Source organism: Anarrhichthys ocellatus, unplaced genomic scaffold (assembly GCF_004355925.1).
Source record: "Anarrhichthys ocellatus isolate YVR2014 unplaced genomic scaffold, GSC_Weel_1.0 scaffold2, whole genome shotgun sequence".
NCBI lineage: Eukaryota > Metazoa > Chordata > Actinopteri > Perciformes > Anarhichadidae > Anarrhichthys > Anarrhichthys ocellatus.
In genome coordinates, this window is record NW_022280032.1 from 9,879,464 (window position 1) to 9,905,033 (window position 25,570).

General features: G+C 40.8%; 1 protein-coding gene across 1 annotated transcript; it reads left to right on the plus strand.

Annotated features, from left to right (window-relative positions):
• The first annotated feature begins 2,465 nt into the window (after nucleotides 1-2,465).
• On the plus strand, nucleotides 2,466-6,340 carry foxb1a (forkhead box B1a). The gene has a single exon (XM_031864793.1). It carries the CDS (start codon nucleotides 2,790-2,792, stop codon nucleotides 3,729-3,731), a length of 942 nt encoding a protein of 313 aa, XP_031720653.1. The 5' UTR covers nucleotides 2,466-2,789; the 3' UTR covers nucleotides 3,732-6,340.
• Nucleotides 6,341-25,570: the final 19,230 nt, after the last annotated feature.

Here is a 25,570-nt window from a genome sequence, read left to right on the forward strand (position 1 = left end):
CCCCCTCTCCGTAGGTCTGGGTGGCAGCATATCTCAACTCGATTCAGTGTGACAATATTGTTTGGCTATCATTCGCTGCTTTAGGGTGAATGGCATCGATCCTCTTTTAACAACATTTGTTTCCTATTGTGTTCGGGGGTGCAGCAGAGGAGGGCAGACGTGTGAAAGTGGCTGTTTGATTCTCTTTTTCATCCCCATGACCTCAGCTTTTGTGTCTCGTCACCCTGGGAATGTCACGCCTCACTACTCTACTTTAAGATGTTTCAGAAAGTGCCCTTTGTTTTCGCTCCTCTTTTTTTTGAAAGCTCACACAAAATTGTTCTTGGTCCCCCTCCTGCTATAAAGGATACTTCAGGCTGAGGCACGGTTCACAAGTGCAATGCAATTTGGCTTATCCCAACCTTTGTTCGGGTTTCTACAAATGACCAAACATAGTGCAGACTTGATCTACTGCTGCTTGAACTCAGGAGTTTGGGAGCAGCTAAAAACCCTATTCAGATTCAGAGTCATGGTGGTATTTTCAGTGTGTGCATTCGACGGGGACAAAAGGTCTACCAATATCCCATAACCCTGAAGCTCAAAAAGCCACTCCGTCTGTGTGTGAGAGGAGAGGGGGAAAAAAACTCTTACTGCTCCTCTGTGGCTCGGCTGGTTAATGTGAGTGTTGCGGGTTAACTTGCAAAGCACTAACTTGTCGTGGCAGGGCAAACATGAACAAATAAAAGTGAGAAAGATCAGTTATATCAGAAGTTAAGAATCGTGCGTAAAAATTGTAAGTATTCTGTGACTTTCAAAGGAATTGCTGCATGCTTTAGTGTTTGCAGTTCAATTTTAATAGCTCATAATCACATTTCAAAATTTTTGCACGTAACAAAGGCAGTCTGACTGCTTTGCGCAGAGCATATTCATCTCAGCGAATCCCAATAATAGGCTATATTTATTTTTAAATGAATGAATGAATGGGCTGGATGTCAGAAGATGTTTGGTACTTGGCAGTGTGTTGTCATTATTCGCGGTGTTTGAGATGGGTCGAATTGGCCACTTCCTTTTTGGACAAAACCTTTTCAGCTGAACATTAATGGGAAATGACAGGTGTTAAAAGGCACTCTGCAGGGGGAAAAAAAGTCATGGAACTGCACGATGGAAGTTTTAGACTTGACAGTAAAGAAATGGACTTTTTCCAATTTATATATTTTTCTCGAACTCTCATAATATGATGTATAAAATACATTATTATAGTTAGCTAATATCTATGAAATAGCCTATACCTTTTCTTCTTTTTTTTGCATAGATTCAGGGTTTCAGATTGTTAAACAGTGCTTATACAGCAGGGAGGACGCTCCTGGTTTCTGGGTGAAAATAGCTCGGTGTCCCCCGCAATGCGATTCTTTTCGTAATCCGTCAGACTGGTGATGGGGTGCATTGTGGATTTATGGGGGGAAATTAGCATAAATTATGAGCAAATCTGCGTGTGCGTGTGTGTGGTCCCTGCATTGCAAACCCTCCAAGCGGAAAGGTGGCCCTGGCCAAAAGCTTGAATAGCAATAGCTCAAAATAGGCTTCCCATTTGGTTTTCACATTCATATAATTGACTTATGGATATTTTATACAGTTTTCACCACACCATCCTGAAGGGTTTATTTGCATTTCTGAAGTACTTTCCAATCTTATTTACATAAATACAATAGACCTGACTGCCTCATGAAGTTTCAGTTTGAACAGCGTTGTTTACATTGTGTTGATGTTTTCATATCATCTACTTCCTCTGCGCAGCTCAGGGCGAAATTAGCTGAGAAAAACTAATAGTCGGCTCATGAACAAATTTGCTCATGGCAAATTATTTTGTATGGCATTTCGTAAACAATATTAGGCTTTAATTAGGGGAAGCGAAATGTGTTTTTGCAACATTTTATCTGTAAAATAAGTTTTAATTCAAATCCACACCATACAAAATGGTTATTAGCGTGCATAAAACACTTAATGGAAAACTGCACTCATTACACACACCACTACACAAACAGGAGTATTCTTTAATTAATCCACGTCTAAATCAAATACAATATACACCTGCCTCAACAACAGCACATATGGTTAAAAGACAGTTTCATTACAAAATATCATTAAATTACAATAGAACGTGTCCGTTCAAATTCCAAATATATACACTCGTGAATTGTAACTGTACAGTCCACTGAATAAGTATTAGCGCATACCTTCACACACTGAGTGTCATCGCAGTTCAATTCCGGTTGCCGAGCCTTTTCACCCCTTTTTCTGTCTTCAAATGGAAATGATTTCCATTGGCCCAAGGTGTCCATGTAAATAGGTGTAAATGAAACCAGATTATGCCTTCCTCCCAGCCCCCTCCTCCCATGGCAATTGTCATGTGATAGCAAAGAGGTGGCACATTAATGGAGCGCCTCTACGGGGGTCTTTTCTGCTCATGTCACTACATAAAACTATCAGATGGTTAGAGGAAGGCCATGGAGGCATCCACTTAGCTCGTCTTATCAAGGACGCCAAATGAAATCTATTCAGCTCTGCTAGTGGGACGATCTGACTTACTTTGGCAGAAAGACTTACAGCAGCCGTCACTCCATAAATGTGCACCGTCCGCCCGCCTGCACACTGCAGAGGCGCTCAATCTAGCTGTTTTACGCACAACGCAACTCCAGCATTGTCGGTGTTGAAACTTTCCTCGGCGGGTTTTTTTTTCATGAAGAGCGGCAAGCTTTCGTCAAGGAATTAAGGGAGACTACTTTTTTATTGCTTTTCTGAAAATATCGAGGATGCCTCGCCCAGGGAGAAACACGTACAGCGACCAGAAGCCACCTTACTCCTACATCTCCCTCACTGCCATGGCGATCCAGAGCTGCTCAGAGAAGATGCTGCCTCTCAGTGAAATTTACAAGTTCATCATGGATAGATTCCCTTATTATAGAGAAAACACTCAGCGGTGGCAAAACTCTCTGCGACACAACCTGTCCTTCAACGACTGTTTCATTAAAATCCCCCGGCGCCCAGATCAGCCGGGCAAGGGCAGTTTCTGGGCTCTGCACCCCAGCTGCGGGGACATGTTTGAGAATGGAAGTTTCTTGAGACGGCGCAAAAGGTTCAAACTGTTGATGTCAACTGATCATTTGGTCCAGAATAAGCAGTCGGATGCTGCCCATTACCTCCAGCAGCAAGCCAAACTGAGACTGAGCGCCCTGGCAGCCACTGGCACACACCTTCCCCAAATGTCAACTTACAACCTCGGAGTGTCTCAGTCCTCAACTTTTAAGCATCCGTTCGCCATCGAGAACATCATCGCCAGAGAGTACAAGGTCCCGGGGAGTCTGGCGTTCTCCACCATGCAGTCCATGTCTGCCGGGTATCCGCTCCACAACCAGCTGACGACAGCCTGGCCCCACATGTACAACACCAGCATGATTGACACGGTGGCCCCGATCTCCATGGCAAGTAGCGACTACAGTGCTTATGGCATGCCCATCAAGTCCCTGTGTCACGGGGGACAGTCCCTACCGGCTATCCCTATGCCAATCAAGCCCACCCCGACTTCCATGGCCGGTTTCTCGGCGTTACCTCCACACATTCCCGCGTTTCTATCAAACTCTCCACAGTCGCTGAGCCCGACGTCCCCACAGACAGCGACGAGCCAAAGCAGCCCTGCAACCCCGAGCGAGACTCTGACGAGCCCCTCCACACTGCAGTCTGTGGCTGTGCACTGACCAGCTGAACTTTCCCATGTAAACGAACTGCTGGCCGGCTCCCAGGCCCCTTTATCAATCCCAAAGTTTATATTTTCTGTCGTCGGAAACTATCAAGGCGAGTTGCAGTTGCATATCGAATTATTTGTGTATGTGTCGAATGTGTCGCTTTAAATTGTGTCATAGAAGTCCAGCACAGAATCGCACAGCGAAGTATTGCTCTTGAAAATATAAATTATTTGATAGTTCTATTTTTCAGTTTATTGTGAAATGTGAGTGTTGGAAGTGGTGCCACAGATGGGGATCCAGGGGACGTTTGTTTTGGCACCATCAACTCTGATTTAAAGTGCTTGCAATTTCCGTGGCAGTTTTTCAGTTGTATCAAATAGCAAAACGTTTGCACCGTTTCTGTGTGACCACTGTAATGTCAATGAAATTGCGAGGCAATGGCTCTGTGTTTTTGTTTGCTTTTTAATACTGGAATGATGGATAAGGGTATACCAAATAGGAATAGGATTTAGATTTGTTCTTACCATCCCTGTAAAAAAGAAAGCAAAATGAGTTATCATATCTTTTCAAACTGGAAAAGTAGTATGAGACGTCCTCAAAATGCAAGATGTGAATATTGCAAATAACTGATACTGAAATGTTGTAAAATGCACTTTTTAGTTTTATGTTTTAGATATCTATTTTCCAGAAAATGTTCTGTGAAGCATTTAATTTAAAAGGCTGTGGTGACCATGTGTATCAGATGCTGTAAATTTGTACTTTTGTTTTTTAGGTAAAAGCATGCATTCAAAAACATTTGTGTTGGTACTGTTGTTGTTATTGTTGTTGTTTTGTTTTTGTTTGATTATTTTTTGCAAGCATGCGTGCTTTCGAAAAGTGTGCAAACAGTCTGCAATGAGTTGAAAAACAAAATGGTCATCGAAATATTTTCTCATTAAAAGTGAAGTAAACAATCAAAAATGTTTCTGAAGATTTAATCTAAGACGATGTTAAATGTCATTATTATTAAATTGGCAAAAAAACCTTTTAGGATATCATACATTAATTTTAACACAATATTAATATCGTCAAATAATAATAATATTATTAATAATAATAATATTATTATTACTACTAATAATAGTAGTAGTACTACTTTGATTTGTCGTGTATTCAGGCCTATTTCAGAGTGTTGAAGAGAAGCGGTGGGGAGAGAAATGAATCGTGCAGTCGATTAGGATGCATGGAGTTGCGATGCCATGGTCACAGCGCAGACAACTGAGCTCATTCATCAAGCTGTGGGCTAAACACAATTAAGCCCAACAATAAACATTTAGTAAAGCTGCACACAGTGTCCAAATCAATGTTGTTGCATACTTTTGCCTCCAAAAGTCACAGAGCGCTATTAAAAAAGTGCCAGGCAGATTTATTTTCAAATGTTTCGACCTTATAATGTTTTCCTAGTCGGGCAGACTTAATTCAACAGGTTTCTAAATAAAGAGGGAGAAATATCTGCAAAATATATTTTTCATTCTATTATTCGATTTCTTTTCAGGATAAAAACAATAACGCGCTTTAACTGCCTCCCCTATAGAAAGCAGCAGCCTATTTCGGGGTATTAAACAAATACATTAGAATTCCGTCACTTTATACAATCGAGTAGATCAAATAAAGGGTCTCGGGCCACTTCATTCTCCCTCATTCACTTGAATTGAAAGTGCAAAGAATAGCAAACTTAGACTGGGCCACCGATGTAGATTTAGCCTTTTTCCAGCAAGACAAAAAGACTGATTTTCACAAACACATTGCTGACTCGGGAACTAGGAAACGAGCTGCAAGACTCTTTTGGAATTTAAATCCACCCCTCCCCCATGGACTGTTTGGACAACAGTGTTAGTTTTTTTTTTCTCCTCACTTTGTGCATTTGTGTGTGTAACGTTCATTCTGACTCTGGATGATTAAATGTATTGACACTGCAACGGCAGATTACAAGCTTTAATTTTGAATCAGATAGAATTTTTCTGGCTGGTCATTACAATTACATTCAAACCACATTAACACACATATGGAACTTTTTCTTTTAAGCACATTAAAGCAATGAATCCAGCCACTGAAAAAAATATGTAACAACAATATATATTTACTACACATTTAAACTTTCCATTAGGTTGGATTTCAGTGTACTTTGTCTTATTTGGTATATATTGCACTGTTATAAATAAAATGTTAATGTAATATATATTGATGAATGTCTGGAAGGAACTTTTGTGAACAAGAAGTCATTCATTGTACATTTATCCCAGAATGTGAAATGTATAAAATTAACAAAAAGTGTTCATTTGATGTATTATGTTCTGCACTGGAGCAGAAACGCAACATTTAAATTGCAACATCCTGCCTTTAATTATGTTTCAAGATGCAGTGTATTGGGCAGATGTTCCATGAAAATATTTAAAATGTTGCCCTTCAATGCAATGAAGTCCGTATAGAAAAAGGGCTTTATTTGGCTGTTCATTAATAAATAAACACCTTTAGCTTTTCCACCACAAAATGTTCAAATGAGCCAATGAATTTAACCCCTACAAGAGAAGGTGTGAAACCACAGGTTACAGGTGGGAGAGAGAGGAAACACAATATTTGACATCACCATAGGAAACTCATCTGACACCTGATTTGGCAAACATCATTTTTTTCTGAATACAACCTTAAAACAATAACTGTTCCTGACACCAATAGATTTCTTTGTCTCCAAACATTATCCCAGAGTTTTACCTCCTATAGCATTTATTTCTTTTCATATTACAAATAAAATCTGTTCTCGCTAATCCAGCCTATTATACAGATGATGTTTTCCATATTTTCGGCAACATCGGTATGAACTCAGTTTTATAAAGCAAGTCTGCCTTGTCCTTGTTCTCTCAACTATGTTCCACTTAGACAAAGAAGAAGGTCATCGTAGGCAGGGGATGAAATATAGACCACATGCAAAACCCCAATGTTGTAGTTTAATTAAAATAATTCATTAAAGTGGAGGCCCAAGGTAATTAGCATGTATAATTTATGATTTGCTTAATGCATGCAGGCAGTGGCCTCCGCAATAAACTCAACTTAACCTCAAGTAGGGAGCTGATACGGACAGGGTGCTGTTATTTACTATGTGTTTATTGTTTGGATATTTGTCAAGAGGAAGCAAGTGTTTCATAAAACCCTGGCCGTTATCTGGCTTCCACGGCACACAAACAACTTATTTGTTTATGAGTATATCTTGTGGATTTATGGTCACTCATAAGAGAAGCTGTCCGGTTTGTTGTGAGGGAGAGATATTGAGCATTGCCCTCACTTTTTCACTCTATCTGACGTCTATGTTTACGGTTACGGTTTACTGGTCACTGTAGTGTTGAACAATAGTTTATGCTGGCTTTTTTGAGCTGACAGAATGAGGACATGGACAAACACCACAAGCAGACAGACTGTCAATGCTGACTTTTAGAGGAAGCAAAATAATCAGCGATAGACAAAACTTGCATTAATTATGCTCCGCAAATGTGTCAATCCTTGACAAGCCTTTTGACATTTTGAAACGTGGCTAGTGGCTATATTTTATTATTTCTTGCAAGTACTTTTTTTTATTTTTTATAAAAACAACAAAGTAAAACAAATATTTTCAGATGGCGCTGTGGACCATGGTAAACAGATTTGTCTTAGTGGTAAATAGAGCAGCTTGGTGCTCTCCTGACAGGTGGGAGAGGAGCTATATCTTCTGAGATACTATCATTCTTTTAAACCTGTTCGTACAAACCATACACAATATAATCATACCAGTAAATCTTACCATTGGTAAGGTTTAGTCAGAGATCATAACTCTGTTTTACTTGATGTCACAACAAATGGTACAGTGTGGGAATAATATTCCACAAGTGAAATCCTCACGGTGCACATCATCATTATGAGACTACATGGTTTACTCATCAGTCATAATGTGTGACCCCCAGGTTAACTACATTGCATGGCTGTGTCGGAGGGCAAAGGGCAGGTATAGTGGGCTGGAGGGAGAGGCAGGGGGATGCAGCAGCATTCAGGGCTGGCTCAGCCAAACACCCATGTGTGCATGAAATTAGAGTGTCAACATCTGATTCATGCTGCTGGGTGGTGACTGTGAAACAAATTATGTCAGCGGGTGGCAGCGGCGAAATTCCACTGACGGTGGCTACGTGGAAGTTGAGGCGAGCTGTAGATTCTATTTCATAAACTGTGATGAAACTTTTTTACGTGATAAAGTTTAAGGCTCTCAGCTCAATGCTCCAGCTCAACAAAAAATATATTTTTTAATCTCTTTTAATGTGTTTTCAATGGATTCTTGAGCTGCAGACGATGAAATTTAAGTTATCTGATGGAAGTGGGCGTCGTAAAGAAGACTGGTTCCAGGAAATGGGGTGATCATTTTCTGTAAGATAAGGATTCACATTGTTGCAGGCAGGGTGTGAGGTGCAATGAAAGAGTTCCTACTCTACCATTGTCAGCAGAAAAACAAGACTCATATAATTCCAAATGCAGGAAACATTACAATTCTTTGAAATGTAATTTTAAGTGGAAATACATTTTGCAAACAGTAATCCTTCCTCTGATGCTCTTAATCCTTTTATTCACTGTTTCTGTGGCTGTTTCCCAAGCTGAATACAGTGTCTTTGGACAGAGAATACATGTTGTGCAGATTGTAAAACCTTTTGAGGCAAATTTGTAATTTTCAGCTATATAAATAAACTAAATTAACTTGACTTTACTAATAACATTAGATGTGGTATTAATTCAGTAGGGCACAGTTGCTGACATATATTTCAGTTTACAATATCGCATCGCCATCTTTGTACAAGTGTACATAGATGGATCTCTTGTTATTAGCTCCTGAATGTGTGCAAGTGTTGGATGGGTTGAGACAAGGTGAGACAGACAACCAACAGAAACTCATTCATCAAACTTCAGGCTCCAACCCTGTCCACCTCGGGCCATCACATCTGAGATCTGACTCACGTCTCTTCTTCATTTCATCATTAAAGTAGGGCGAAAATCACAATGGCTTGGACTTTTTTTGTTGTTGTGTCGACAACAACAAAAATGTTGAATTCTATTATTGCCGATAAATCTATTTGTATTCCGCAGAGTTTTATTTGGCATGCCTGTGAAGGGTGTGTTCTCAGAGCAAAAGGTGCTGTGTCCCAGCTTGTCTAAATCTGTTGCACTTGCACCATATTAGATAATATACTTCAATTCAAAGAAGTCCCACAGCTACAGTTTGACCAAATGCTTGTTGATGCAGAACCTGTGTGGGAAGCAAGCTAAATACAAACAAGCTGCTTTAATGAAGGTACTTAACAGATTTGACACTACAATGTTTTTGCTTCTCAAGTGCTTTAGCTGTTAAATGTTAGAACTGTAACAGATTCTGTGGATTTTGAGCAGCCTGCTATTTCCCCTTTTAAACGTGGGACGAAAAGCTAATTTATCACCTTTCCTTGGGATCTTATCGTACCATCTCCAGCCATAAACTAACACTTGCACAGGACTTCAAAGGTGCGCTAGGTAGCAGAGGTGAGAAAGAGGCCTACATCCACTTGGGGCTAGTTCCTCCCAGAGATGAGATGGAGCTGATTAGCAGGAGTGTGCAGCGAGCCCCGTGGGGGCAGCAGCTGGAGGAGCGCTCCCCACGGGAGAAGGGAGAGGTGCGAGATTTGACAGCTTCTGTCTCTCCCCTCTGGATACTGCAGGGTCGGGGCACCCTCAGCAGGCCCGGGCTCTGCACTGGATAGGAAGTCAGCAGTAATTGCCATTCAGCCAGTGGGACAGAAGCAGGGCCAACAATAACCAGCGAAGAACACACAGCCTGTTTCCTCTTTGTCTTGATGTGTTTGAGGAAGGATGCTACCTCCTCTCGGACAGAACAAAGCCGCAATAAAGTTCCCACAATCAAACGCAATCTTGCAGAAGTTGCAGAGGAGGACGCATCATTCGGGCATAGCGGCGCAATTGGAGTCTTCTCCTACACCGGAGGAGGCCCACACGGCTGCTTATTGCATAACAAGGCTGCATTGTTTTGTTAATGTAACTTCATCTGTCTTTGATCTAATCTCATGTTGTCATGGCCAGTGTGAAAATCCCTATCAAGTGCATGATCCAGCACTATGCTCATTGTGATTGTGATAATCTCCTGCATTGAAATTCCACTTTGTTCCTTTGTTTCTTTGTTAGCGAACACAATGTGAGGTTAATTAGCAGCCACTGGTAACCTCTGCGTTCCTGCATCCTTCATCACAGCTGAAGTGTACTCTTCACTGGAGCCGCTGGCACTAACAAGACCAAACACAAGGCCTTGGGCCAATTCAAAGTAAGCAGAATACAAACGCAGCAGCAACTTAATCCCTTTCAGACTAAAACACAGGCCCCAAAAGTATCAACTGTAATTGGTTTTTCCATGTCATTAATTGCTCTCATCATTGTTTCCTTTCTTGGACTGAAAACACACAGAGGAGGAATTGACTAAACCAGCATTGCATCAAGTTATATTTGCAGAACAGGGTTGCAGTGATCACATTTGTCAAACATTAAAAGGCATTTAATGTGGTTATTATCTGATTCCAATGTGTCACAGTGTAATGTTCTGTTTCTTCTGTGGTGCAGAAGCTCTCAGCACAGCGCATTTATCTGTAATATTGCCCTTCCGCCACTTCAGATCTCCCCATTCCCTGGTGGTCTAATTTATGTTAAGTCACAAACCTCCCCTATGGCTGTTTTGAAATGTTCAGAATGGAGACTGTGTGCTCCAGGTTTATGCCAGCACCACAATCCCCTGTATAATTGTTCTCTATGGGAAAGCACATCTCAGTGAAACCATCTGCAAGTCCATGGGGCAGTTTCCTAAGAATGAGTGGACTTCTTAGGGGGTTCCACTGCAATCCAGTTTCTCTTGTGAAGCAAGTAATTAATTCAAATCTCAGGAAGTCAATAGCTGCCTGGATCAGAGGCACGTAGCACACAGCTGCTGATACCTCCGAACCAACACATTCTCACTGCTTGTCTTCTCAGGAAGTCGCCAAACAAAAAGGTCACAATGGGCGCACACACCCATACAAGGCCAAGATAACACTCGCTTTAAACTGTGATTTTTGTGTACTCTCATCATGCGGCGCACACTTCATTAATCAAAATTGTAGCGACGATAAAGTCACCAATACTCTTAGGAAATGGGTTCTTTATGAATGATGTAATGTACTGTCATTAAATAAGCTTTCAAGGTTCTGTGGTCCCTCTAGCTACAATTATTTTATCCAACGTTGAATCGTTTTTTCTTGAAATTAAAATAAAGAAAACATGCCACGGACTATTTTCCATTGTACTAAACACTGATTTAACTTGACAAGGTCTTAGTTTCCCCATATAGTTGATATGGTATCTTCATATAGAGTTAAGTTTTCCAACATTCTGTGCAAAGAAGCCCAAGTTATTGTGTCCGCTTTCGTGATGATGCGCTGAAAGAATTGTTCCTCTCTTTTTCTACTTTTTTTGGGTCATTAAATTCATTAGCTAAAGCGTAGAGTGATGAAATATGGTGAAAGAGCCAGGGCAGCACAAATGAACATCACTTGCTTGCTGCACCCATCGTTCTTTAGAAGTAGAGCAAATGAGAAGAATGAGCCATTTTAGTTATGCTTTGTGTCACCATATCTCTGCTTTTGGAATAATTTCAAGAGTATTACATGAAGGTACATTTTAGAGCTGAACTCCAACTGCAGTCTCTTCCACTTGACGCGGTATGATCTCCGAGCTGTCGGGCAGAGATCAGCAGGACGGGAAGGCTCGGTGTGTGGGGAGTGAAAGCATCTGATTCACAGGCAGTAAACTTTCCTCTCCCCTTCTTCTCGAGACGGGGCAGGGCTGGACTAAATGCCTCGCTGGGCTGCTCCCTACAGCTTATTGTTATCCAGCCCATAGAGGAAGCCGCTGCTGTGCTTCCAGCCTGTCTCTGACAACAAGTGTAAATAAGGATCTAAATAACAAACACAGGAATGCAAGCCTGTGTGTCACAGTGAGCTTCACAGGGCTCCGCTTTAGCTCCACACTGGCCACCTTAATGACTTGGTCAAAGGGAGCGTGCAATGGTCGGCTAATTTCTTTTCTTTGGCATCATTAGATGGCACTGTAGTGGACAAATGAAAAGCAGGGCCAGTGTGTGTATGTGTGTGTGTGTGTGTGTGTGTGTGTGTGTGTGTGTGTCATGGATTACTGGCTTTGGCCTTGTTGTAAAGACCAAGGAGCTGGAAACAAAAACGAGCTCAAGTAACGTTTAAAAGTGATGTTGTGTCTTACATGTGCTTTCACAGTGTGAATGTAAATCTAATTTGATTTCGCAACATGCAAGTCATTTCAACACCTTCCTTCCAACACACCCCAACAATGTTGTTTCAGTTTGATGAAGAACATCTTGTGAAGAATGCCTCAGTTCAGAATGACTGACATGTCTGGGCCCTGCGGCAGTGAATGAATTACAAGCCTTTTTCTTTTGTGTTAAGGTCATGCAAGATTCACAGCTTTGTCTTTTGTTTCATTCCTTAATTGAGGACTTGCAAAAATGAAGTTACGACATGTGTTTGACATGTCCAAAAAGCTCTTCTTGCTGCCATCAGCAGCACTCAACACCTGGAACTTTGTAAATAGTCGTTATTAATGTTTCGAATGAGAGCAAAGTAAACTATTTTGTTTGTATATGATTTTCCGACTGTGACCTAATCCCTATGATCCCTAGTCTCCTTCCACTTGACCTTTGACAGCCAGGAGCCCTTCTTCTTAACCGCATCAAGTGTGTGTTGTGCAGCTTGATTGAAAGTCCTCAAGCATATCAGCAAATTATGAGTCTACCTCCTTCTGACACCCTCTCTGGTTTGGCGAGAGTGTTGTGCAGTGCCTGGAGAAAGGGCTTGCCCTTCTGGCCACAAATCAGCCGGGGAGGCAAGCTTGTATCTTCAAAGGGTGGGCTTCCCCCCCGTGATTTACAGCCCCCACTGAGACAAAGTTAGGCACGGCCACTGTCTCTGCACCTGGGCCTTTATCAAGCAGCCAGGATGAGCTCTTTGCAGAAGACATTCAAATGTACAAGGAGCAGATTAGGCTGACTCAATCTTCTTTTGCTCGGAGAGAGAGAGAAAAAAGAAAGGGAACCGGCCGACTTCAAAAAGACCTCTTTACCTCTGCTTCGTGAATGAGTGAAAGGAGTTCGGGAGTGAAAACAGCCTTGTGTATTCAAAGTGCTAATTCACAACTTATTCCTCTAATACACTCATGAAGCACTTTTAATTGTGTTAGTTCGCATTCCAAAGACATGTTTGTAGCTTTTAATTGGAGGCCTCTTTGAAATCATTGAAATGTATGACTTGTGGGGCCAACTTAAACAGTTCTTGGCTTGGAGGGTGGCTGGCTTTCATTCCCAGGCCTGGGTGGCTCTCAGATATTGGCTATTAGAGTAAAAGTGATCTAAATATAACGTTGTTTTCTTTTTCTTTTTCTGTTGTTTTTTTTATCATCATCATTAGAATATCTCAGTTAGGTGCATTTCTGACAGAAATGTTTTTGGTGATTATTGATGGGAAGAAAAGAAAATATACAATTATTTGTATAATTTGACCTTTTGATTGATCCATTTGTTCACGTAAACCTCTTATCAATTGTGTTGATGCTAATCATCTGTTGAGGTTTAGAGGCAATAAAAAATGTTTGACTAAAAAATGAAATGACTTATAAAATGAGTTAAGACAGTAAGATGTTTTCATTTATTGATCCTGTGCTTTTCAAGAACCAGTAACTACATTGCAGCTTTTATGCAGAAACCAGAGAAGTAAATTCAATATCATATGACTGGATGACAAATGTAATATAATCAATAAATTATATTTTCGAACTAAACTAACTTAACATTCGGGATAAAACTGTATTTTGTTAAGCATTGCCATGTCTGATCTTTCACTCGTTGTATTTTACTTTGGAATATTTCAACGTTTGTGTGAATTTCTATACTTTCATACAACTAAAACTGTGTGTGTGAGAGACGTATGTGTTCTGTAGTGCTGGATGGGAGGAGTGAGTGCTGTGGCATATTTCTCTGTCAATCTTCACACATGTCCACAGTGTTCAATACACTTTGGCAACCTCTGCAGGTCTCAGTTACTTTTCTCAGATAAACTATGGACTTCTTTCTCCCTGAATGAATTCTTTCTTAAGCCATTCTGCCTTCCTCTCCTGAATCATCCTTTAATCCAGAGAAAAGACCCCAAGAACTGGCTGTCATTTAATGCTGCCACTGCCAGGACTCCTAGCTTAAATAAAGTCAGTGTAGCATGAATCTAATTCTGTGGATGTATGGGCCTGGGACGGTGAATGTTGCGTCTGGAGAGCCGGTCCTCTTCAAAACCTCCGTGCGAATGCCTGGCGACTGCACAGTTACCCACAGTGAAAGGACCACCCACTTAGGGTTGAGAGGGGATTTGAAGCTTCCCTGCATGCTCATTCCTTTCCAGGCCTTTCTGATACTGTTTGCAGCTCATCCAATTGTGCCACTCTTTAACGTTACTCTGTGGCTCTCTGAAAGCAAGCTTCAACCGTCAATCTGTCTTTTCGGATGATATCATGCATATGTTGCTACATCTTGAAGGATTTCCTGAGGACCTTGAGTATACTTTATTAGATCTTGTTAATAGCTAAGTTCATAACAAACAGAGATTAATCAAATATTGAATTTAGACTCTGTGTTTCATTTTTGCAGCACAGAATATACAGTACGAATACAACTCGGCACTAAATCTCATAAAATGTCTGAAAAATGTGGTATTACAAAATGGTTGTTGTAAGTGCCAAATATAAGAGGAAGTAAAACTGTAATCTATCCCTATTCACTAAAGAACATCCAGAAATCTCAACATTTACTGATAAATTATTTGGCAATTTTACCAATTGTTCCTGTAGTTTGAATTTCAATGCTTCCGACACAACATCCCCAGGACTTCTCTCTATGCTTTTGCCAGTTCTCTTTGAGGTCTTGTATATTTGGATTTCCCGCTTCATTGCTCCACCCCAACATGTTCATTTCCAACTGCCCATCTCCATTTACAACCTGTTTTTATCAACTTTTTTCTCAAAGCACAACAAAACAGAGGGAGTGGAGCCTCGCTGCTTGCGTGCTAACACAGCCAGGAACATTGTCCATGAACTTCTCCTCATCTCCATCCCCCAGTGTTATAGACAAACAATCCTTTCCATATGCAGTGGAAAGGGTCATGGCCTTAACAGAGGAAGGAATGCTTTGGGGAGAAAATATTGTTCAGCAATGACACAGAAGTAATTTGGGTCTCACTGAGTGATTTCATCGGGGCCTTTGTTGCCTCAAAGTGTTTGACCCAGAGGTCCCTGTCAGCCCTGTTGTTAATGGGAGCCAGAGCAGAGTGACAGCCCCAGAAAGTAAAACATTTTACTACTAATAGTGGGCCTCCAGAGGCTTAGGCATAAATATTTAAGCTCTTCTCCCTTGTCCCAAATACTGGGGGGTCTCCATGGTGCATTTATATATAATGCAAGAAAAAGAGCAAATATATCCGCTAGATGCTACCATACCGGCTTGATGGTATTTTGTTTCCAGTTGTTAAATGGAATAAGAATGAAGTCAAAGTTTTCCTTTAAGCAGGAAATTGAAACAGTGCTGTGTGTTGTTTTTAACCCTCATCGAGCTTTTCAGGGCTGCATGACTTGAAATACAGACTCGTATCACCAGTGGGGTCTGAGAAGAGTTCCCTGGTACAGCCTCGCATGAAGAAAAGGTACTAGCTTTGGCCTATTTCTCAAAGTAAACTTCATTAAAAAGACTATGTGGCTTGTGAAGGTGGTCTGACGTGCCTTGAATGATGGTCTCCACAAACAAAGCTGCTACACAAGCCATCGAATTATCTCTGTCAAACTTTGGCGTAATCTGAGCTGATCCTCTTAAAAATATTTAAATGACAACATTTGCACATCAATGGGCTCCATGGCAACGCTGTGTGTATTCTTCTTCGGGGGTGCCTCTTTAACACTGAGCTTTAGAAAAGCACATCTCCTCTGTTGTGTTGACAAACAACAAAACAAACAATATTAAATGGAGGAGCTGAAGTTTTTCACAGCGTTGATTGATAGAGGGACCCTGAAAGGCTGAAGGAACCCGAGTTGAATGAACACTCAAGTTCGAGACGTTGGTAATTATATGATTGGTGCTTGGGATGTGTCGTTATACATGGGCTATAAACCAGAGTGAGAGCATTTTGAATAAGATGACCAAGGTTGTGAGAGTGAATGTATCGCAGGACTCTGCATAAGTATTCACTGAGCCGCCTCATCAGTACTTTATAGCTGCATATTATTGCTCTCCACAGAGAGACCTGTGTGAGGATCACCTCTCCCCCTAGTGGCAGAAAATAAATCAGCCCGCATGAACTTAAAATCATCTCCCCGCTCAGGTTTTACCCAAACAGCTCCGACGCCTTCTGAATACATTATAACACAAACTCGGGCATTTTCGCGGGTGCAAGTGTTGCAACAAAATGTGATTATGTTTGTGAAAATAATAGTGCTTCCGTGGTACTTCCTCTGCATTCTGGGAAAATGGGCGATGTATTAATATAGCTTGTGGCTTAATTGGGTTTCGGATGGTAGATTAATTAATTTGTGGCTAATAGGCACAAACATGAGAAAACAAACTTCTTTACTTTAAGCTCAGGCTGTACATGCATCTAAGTAAGTAACGTAAATTATGCAGACTGTGTTGATTATTCTGACAAAGAGGTTTTTGTAAGAGGTGCTTTAAAAGATTACTCCTTCCTGGCATTTTATCAATTGCACACTTCCATAAATAAGTTATGCTGCAGATTTGAATTATTAGTCTGCTTTGCTCTAACAAATATTGGGCAGTGATTAATGACATGGCTTGTTTATAAGTGACATAATATCATGCGTTTTACAATACAATAGCGTGTAGACTATATAATATACCACAAATACACTCTGCTACCAGTTTGTACAACAGAGTACAACAATATGAATATTTACCCGAGTACTAAAACTGTCACTCTTTTGTAAGTATCAGATTTTCACACAAGACAGAACTTGTGTATTAAAGCTAATTCTACTTTTCTGTTCTCTAAATCTGCAGTTTTATCTCCCCAGAACAGACTGAATCTCTGATGCAATAGAGAACAAAGTTCTGGGATTCAGCTATAGGTCTTGTAACTCTGCTGCAATCCATGCCTGCAAACTGATGGCTTACGGAAATAGAGCCCCCCCGGTCCTCAGCATAAAATGTGCTTTAATCAGCAGAACATCAATTAACAGTTGGAAATAAAATGTCACCTTGCCGTTTCAGGGGAGAAGAGTTCTCCCCTGAAGCTTTCATTTAGAAAACTTTTAAATTATTTCTTATGGTAATTCTCTGATTGTGCTCTGTGCTAATACCATTTTCATTTACTGGGGGTGTTAATTATGTTTGCAAAGTTTTAAAACTCAACAAAGCAATTAGAGCCAATAGTTGTATCAGAAAATGTCAGTATTCAAATATATTGTTCCAAGGTTGCTGTTAATCTAAGTTTTGTATTAGAAAATGTTGACAGAGAGATTTTTGACACAAGACAGACTAATTGGAAAATACTAATTAGACGGTCTGGGGAATTGACTATGATTTTAAGGAGATTTCCATAAATGTTGATATTTTAAACTCTCACTACTTTAAAATATGCTTTACTTTAATGTAAAAGGTCAAACAAACAATATCTCTATGAAGACAAACTCTAGTTAATTGCTTATTAAGAAAATTCAAGTAATGTTGCAGCACAGAATAGACTGATTATGAGACTATTTTCACAAACTAACTTAATACCACATAGATCATAATTGTACCACATTTAATGTGCAATGAAAAATACCACATTTCCATTATGTTCAGTGTAACGCTAATTCCATGCACATTTTCTTGTATCAAATAAAGACTTCAAATGCAAATGTTTCAGACCACTGTATCCACTTTATCTGCAGATTTGGTGTAAATACCCAAAAGGCAGGATGGATGTGAGACTCTGCTGAGGTGGGACTCCGCTGCATATATCAGCGGAGTCCTGTCTATGTGATAATTCTCCAAAGTTAAACAGCCATAAAAGGCTTGAGAACTCTGACCTTCACAATCTAACTAAGCAAGAGAAGCCAATGATGTGGAACAGACCCATCGCAGCACTCACATGATGATGAACTATGCTCCAGCTTTGCTAAAAAATAACTGTATGTCTTCCATGACATATATAGCGCCAGCATTTCAATACGATCCCAATTTATTTTGCACTAAAATGGTTTATTGTCGGCTATAAAGCATATGCAGCAAGAGGCAGAAGGACGAGGCTGCTTCAGCGCAGCGAGTGTGTCTCAAAGGCATATTGTTCTCTGTGCAGCTCAAGAGCACATCTCAGTGATGTGCCTCAGCTCCACGAGAAGGCCGTAAAAACTATCAAAACTTATAAACCTTATCATTAGTCTGCCTCGTGTCACTCATCCCTGCTACTTTACTCACAGTTAGCTGTTTTTCGCTCAACGACTTTCTACAAACTTCTATCAGGAGTGGGAATTTTGGCACAACAAAAAAAAAATAATTTGATCTCATAAGAAGTGTTTTATAACAACCTCCCACCACCACCACAACCACCATCTCACGCACAAATGCAATGAATTTACAGACATTTAGGCTCCCGAGCAGTATTTGTCACTTTGTGTCAAAAAGTTATCATAGAGAATAAAGTGAAAAGAAAAGAGGTTTTGCTTGTTGTGAGACTCGTGTCATGATACGAGGTCATTTATAATCCTATAACATATTCAGACACTGAGCAGATAAGCGAGCGATACATCTTTCACCATGCCTGCCCTTCACACTTGTCATAGCAGCACCATAAACAGCATCCATAACAATTGAACCCACAGAGGGAAAACCTCCAATATGCAGAGGAGCCTGAAGCTAGGGCATACTTTGCTAAGAAAGAGATGTGTTTTTGAAGTCGTTGTGGAAATATGTAAAGCATTGTTCTTGTGACAAGCAGTACTTTCTCAGCAGGAGTTTTATTTTGCTGCAAACATCCCTATAATTAATGAATAATGTCGTGTTTAGTGAGAGCGTTCTATTATTTGTATACTTGGTAGAGGAAATCTTTGTGGGTATGCAATTAATCATAATTAAGAAGATTTTGACAAGAGCTTGGGGACAGAGCAGACAAAGCCCTCTTTCTATATTCCCAGGGAGGGCACTATGAGATGATGGGAGAGGTATGCAGGCAGCTAATGAGATATGTTTCCAGCACTGTAGGTCCTGTTATGATCTTTGAGTTTCCTCTGTGTTAAGGGAGATCATTGAGGGTTACAACCGCTGGCTGGAGAAGGGAGGCACACACCTCCTTGTTTCTCTTAACCCCCTCCTTAGATCTATAACAGTGCTCTTCACAAGGCTAAGTACCATTTAATTTAGTCGCCCTCCCATATTTATCTTCTGCTTGTGATTTATGGGTTTCAAATCTATGCGCTTGAAATGTAGGGTATCTCTTTACTGTCGGTCCACATATTTTGACACTATGTTGCATAAACATCTCCTTCTTTCTTTGATTAATTCTTAGCTGAATTTTTAATGCCCATCATGATAATCATTTACAAATTATTACATGTTATTATTGTCTATATTTGTGTTGTTTCTGGTGGGGGATTTAAAATATAAGCATGGCAGCAAAACATAAACACTGGATGGTGCTCGGTCATGTAGCACATAATGATTCTTTATTACTTATTATTATAAAATTACTTTTTTAAACACACATTCATCATTTATCGTCCTTTATCTTACTTTCCTCTAATAATCGTGTTTCACACTTGTCTTTCTGCACTATAAGAAAACATCACATTGCATTTCCCTATACATATTATTTGTGTGTGTGTTACAAATAAACCATTGACACACACACACGTTACACATCCTCCATTTTCTCCCTGAATATAAAAAAATCTTACATTGTTCTGATAAATTAGTATTTGTCATAGTATTTTGAATACTTACAAACTGATTCAACTATTACAAATAATTCAGCAACAGCAACAGCAAGCTGAAACAATCAGCTTTAGTGAATTTAGGCTCTTAGCCATACATGAGGTACAAGCACGCTCTGTTGTAGGTACAAGTATAAGGGAGGTGTGAACGCACTCTCACATTACACAACTTGAGAGAGAAACACTTACAACAAAGAGGTCAGTGACCTCAACATCGAGGAAAGTTCCTAGTTGACAGCAGCTTGTCGGCACCTGTATGTGTCTGACTGATTGTCTTAAAGGTGTGCAGAGCTGACTGTTTGATGAAAGTCCTGAGACTCTTTAAAGTCCAGATAGTGAGTGATGAACGGCCCCGTCCCTCACTCCACCTCTCTAATTTTCCTTTTGGAAATGAAATGAGTTTTTCTGTGCTGTTGTCTAATTGCTCTTCACAAGCGGCGTTAAGAAACCGCGATGACAAAGTGAGCATACCATCTGCAGCAGCTGCTTACTGGAGGCTAATGCCCCGAGAGCACACATCCTGTCCTGACACTGGCATTTCTCACTCTGCGCTGCTCCTCCGGTCAGGAGCAATAACACCTCAGATTGAATAATTCAGCCTGAATCATCCACAAAGACAGCCTGAGGAGTGATGGCCTCCGGGTAGCATAGTTCACACATGTTCCATTTGGTTTGGATGCTGTAGTTAAAGAGACGGTGTTGTTCAAGTGAAAGATCAGTGAATCGATTACTAGCTTTTGGATGGTCGAGGTGACAGGAATATGATGCTTTCTGTGTTAACATTATTACGAGCGGTAAAGAGCGGAGATTTGTTGAGTGATCTGGAGAGCTGTCCCACTTGGCAAAGAGCTGAATTGTGTTTGATTTCATAAATAATTGCAGTCATCAGGGACACATATTGTTTTAGGCTTAACCGTGTTGTTTACCCATGCCACATGTCTGAGGGAGAGACACTGTTGTGGATACACATCGCCCTCAAGGAATCTTACCAAGGGCCCACAGTTGGCAAGTGTATTAAAGGCTTTTCCAGAGTGTGTGTGAGTGTGTGTGTGCGTGTGTGCGTGTAAATAAGTGAGGAAGAGAACTTAAAAGAGGAGAGAAAAACAACATGCATCCAGTACTTGAGGTATTTAGGCGAAGCTGTAAGCAAACACATCCGTAGCTAATGAGGCCTGGCATATGGAGTGATGATTGGAATTCATCATAGCTCACTGTTGCAGCAGTGCAGGACTGTTATGCTCCATCGCTTAGACGACCACTAAAGACTAGTAAAAAAGCTTTTTTTTAACCACAGTGTTAACAAATTAAGCGCCACATATGTGGGCCAAAAAAGAAAGTTGAAAAGAAAGGTGATTGATTGTTCCCTTGTTGCCTTCCTGTCAGCTCGGTTTCTGTCAGCAGAGGATACATGAAAGATGGAAAGCATCGACGCCTCTGGCCCAAATCCCACTTTGCACTCACAAATGTAGAAATTCTTCGAAAATAACAAAAATACAAGAACTTTTCTCGTTCTCATGACCCCAAGAGTTTTCAGAATACGAAGGAAAGAGAAATTCCTTTTGGAAGAGGTGTGGCGCTCACTTCTACATTTGTTCATCTGAGCTTTATGAGGAAGTCTCTGTGGTGGACTGTGTGACTGTGTATTTTTGTGTACAAATGTGTACACTTGCATAATGTGTGTGTACTAAACAGAGCTGGGAGCTGGGAGGTGGAGGCAGTGGAGAGGGAGAGAGAGATAGAGCGAGAGAGAGAAAGATGGAGAGAGAGAGAGAGCGAGAGAGCTGATTAGGAATCAGTATCTATGCTTCCTCTGCCTGCGTTTGGTGCCAGAGATGAAAGAGAGTGGAGGTGGAGGTGTGGGTGCAGGTGCTTGAATCTTTATCGGAGTGTCTCCCTGCACAGTGGAGGGACCGCTATGTCCCTGTTATGGGTGAGTGCAGCGATCTCAATAGTCCCAGTCACCCCCCCCCCAAAAAAAAACAGCAGCGCAGTAAAACCGGCATGGTGCCAATAGGATGGAGCAAGCAAACATATGCCTCTCTCAAAAGAAAAAAAAAGTCTTGATGAAAGTGCATATTGATGTGATAAATTAGGAGTACAATAGATTGTTGGGTGTTTGTGTGTAAATGTTTAATTAACCCGCTTGCCTACATCACTGCTGTGCTTTGCTGCTGAGGAATCAATCTACTTAGCAACCCATTTAACAATACAAGACCTGCCTTGTGTGACACATTCATTCGGGACAGCCGAGCAGTTGTTAATGTCTTCAAATTAACAAAGCCATTAACCCAAGTGATAATGCTCTGTTTGATGTGTATGTGCAGGTTGTCCAAGGACAATAACTCTGTATAAAACCTAGGTCTAATTTTCTTTATGGCTTCAGTTGAATTATCTGTATTTTAATGATGGCAGACATGTTTAAATCGGGATGCTAATGATCAAGGATGTGTTCAAACTAGCTGTTTTTAATCAGGGAATGAAAAGGGGAAGTGTCTAATAGAAATGTTAATAATAATTAAAAGAGCTGTATTATTCCACAGTGTGAAATTGCCATCTATTGTTCACCGTCGCCTCGCCGAAATCACCAAATCAAATATGTATCCAACATTTCAATACTGTGTGTGAATGTTGTGGATTTGGAAATCTTTGGACAAATCTCAATTTTAACACCCATTAAGTTCTTCATGTTTTTTTTTATTTTTTCAGCAGTGGTACATAATACCGAGCAGTCTGCACCCCCTCCTTTTTTTTTTGCAGAGATCACAGAACACAGAGGGGGCCATGATGACCCCATCCCAGAGGAACCTGCTGTTTTGCCTGCGAGGTAAAGAGCTTGGATGCAGAGGAGCTTTTTTTATTTAATCACCGTGCTCCACAGTGCACAGTGTGTACTAAGAGGAGATGGCAATTATAACGCCCGTGCCGGCCTGCTGTCCTGCCCGTGTGGTGATGCTTTCCCCGGGGCGTCACAGGGAGACGGCGGCGGGGGCACTGCTACCATGAAAGAGAGCAGAAATCCCCCCACAGACACCCCAAGCTTATCATTCTGCAGTAAGAGCCAACGACGAACCGCATCACTGGGGCGTGCCACACTTAGTTAGTGCCTCCTTTTGAGCAAAATAAACACTTCAAAACAAGGTACAGGGTATTTTTGTGTTTCCTTTTGTGTGCACTTTTCTGCCAATCCACAAAATCCCACTGACCCAGTTTACCTTCCTGCTTCAAATCGATTTGATTACACAGCTTTGTATCCAGTGGTTTCACATTTTCCTTAATCCTCATATTAATGCCATTCTCACAGTCCAGATTTAAAGTACCCCTTTGACTGTATTCTTTATACTAAAAGGAGAGGATACGGTATTATGATACAATATTGATATTTCCATAAATAAGTACTAGTGCTAGCTCTCCCACATACTGCATTCGTCAGACTTTCTCGTACTGAGAGGAACTAGCTCAACAACTTTTCATATTAGATCAATCCTACAAGGAATATTGTTGTTTATTGGCAAACATCCTGACACATCATCATACACAATGAAGCAGGCATGAATAATTAATATCATCTCATACAAAATATTCACTCGCGCTCCAATGGTGTTTACTCCCCTGCAGACATCCATACTGAGGATAACCTCTGCTGTTTAGAGGAGCTCTGCGTCTCACTTCTCTGCTGCTGAATACTGAGAAGTTACAAGAGACACAGTAACAACATAAAAGCAGCGAGAAATAGATCAGTAAATACACAGCAGCGCTGTTTAAAGAGTAGCTCGAAAACACGGCAATTGCGTTTTCGGAGCCAGGAAAAATAGTGCAGTGCAGCAGTGCAGCCAAAAAACTGGTGACTGCAAAGAGACTGAGGCTTGTAACCTGGGCACAGGTGAGATGATAATGAGATTAATCTGACCTCTGGCATTTAAATAACACGAGATTTACACTAAGGACACAATTATAACGCGCTAAAAAGAAGGTTTACACTTGTTTCAATTTGCGGTTTGATTACAATGATGGCAATCTTTTCAGTTTCTTGAGGCATATTAGTAACTTTGCCCCATCTTTGTTTGGTGTGTTTATTCAGGTTTGGCACCAGCTGTTAACATAATGTTTGGATTCGGTTTGATTTTATCGGCTCAACAGATTTATGGCCTTCCTCCTTCAGGATTCCAAATGCAGCCACATGAATTATGCTCTAGACAAATTACTGTTATTGTTAATACTTGTGCTACATTTGAGCACATTCATATTAAAGTTAGTACTGGTTTAGACTAAAACCAACAGACTTACAAGAGAATTTTGTATACCTTAGTGAATGTAACCCAGTTGGGTCCTGTAGACCGTGTACAGCTGAATATTAAGCTGGGGAGTGACTGACTGATGGAAGATGGTGCAGCCCTGGGGAGACGTCTTTGTGGGAGAAATGGCACTCCCCTTGTAACTGTCTCGGAATTCAATGCTATCACACTGTCAAACTCAGAACTTGCTTCCCGCATTTCTTTTATTCCCCCCCTATCTCTGCATTCAAAATCATTCCCACAGCCTACAGCTACGAGCGCAGACTTTTAGTGCACGTCCGCTCTAGACGGGAAGTGTGGGGGACGGGGCGCATCCTGGGCCACCCTCACCAGGGAAAGTGACAGCCTGGATAATTGGCACTAATCAAGTGACTGCTTGTATTGAGAGAATGTCGCTATCTGCACAGAGAGAGAGGAACAAGGTTGACCCACAGAGGTAGTGCCCAAGGCCCTTACTCTCTTACAATAGATTCTGTCAAACTGCAGTGTGTGATAGTCATCATCTACGAGCACAGTCTTTCTTTGGTCAATATGCATAAAAATAAGAGAGAAAGAAGAAAGTCAGAGATAAAGAAAGAAAGAGAGCGGGGTGGTGGGAGAGGAGAGGGGGTAAGAGAGACGTTTCCTATTTCACATGAAAACTAGGATGTTATGGAGTGCATACTACATTATTCTTTTTTATAATTTCTCTTACAGCTATTGCTTTGAATTACAGAGGACTTTTTTGTCAAGAGCGAGAAGGAGATAAATCAAAAATTCATCTGAAGAAGTTCTGCAAAGGGTGAGGCGAATATACCTCTGGTGGAGCCAACATTTGCAAAAGTTCTATCTCCTTAAGCAATTATTAGCGGTGATAGTTTGACATGTACAAGAGTTGTCAACAACTGACTTTAAACAAAGTACAAAGCAGAAGTAAACAGTGCCTTGGGCAAAATTAACTTGGGGGACTAGCCACCTCATGAATTATAAATGACCATCTATTACTGCAGTGAGTGCTACCAGGAGGCTTCATTCATTGGAATAGACTAACCTATTTTCAACACATCTGAAAGTCAAGTGACAGAGAGGCGCTAAAGAATGCAGTTCAGGGAAAAATGAGCCTGTTATTTAGTAAACGAGTTGTGTAATTTCTAAATTGTACCAAACTAACCATGGAATACCCTCGGGGGGTTTGTGTCATCTGTTATACACGGTTGCCTACTAACTGCCATTCACTTGCAAATTAATTCCCTTTGCAGAGCAGATTTTAATCCATCTAATTAGCAAAGTGGCCGATGCATAAAAGCCTGTGTTTTATCTTTTTAATCCTCACCTCCCTGGTGCTGCCTGGAAATAATTGAAATTATGTCAATACGATTATATCGAGTCAGGATGCTTTTTGACAAACTGGACTTGGACTTTAAGTTGTTCACTTTAAAGATCCACGTAGATAACACTGTTTGTGTGTTTGAA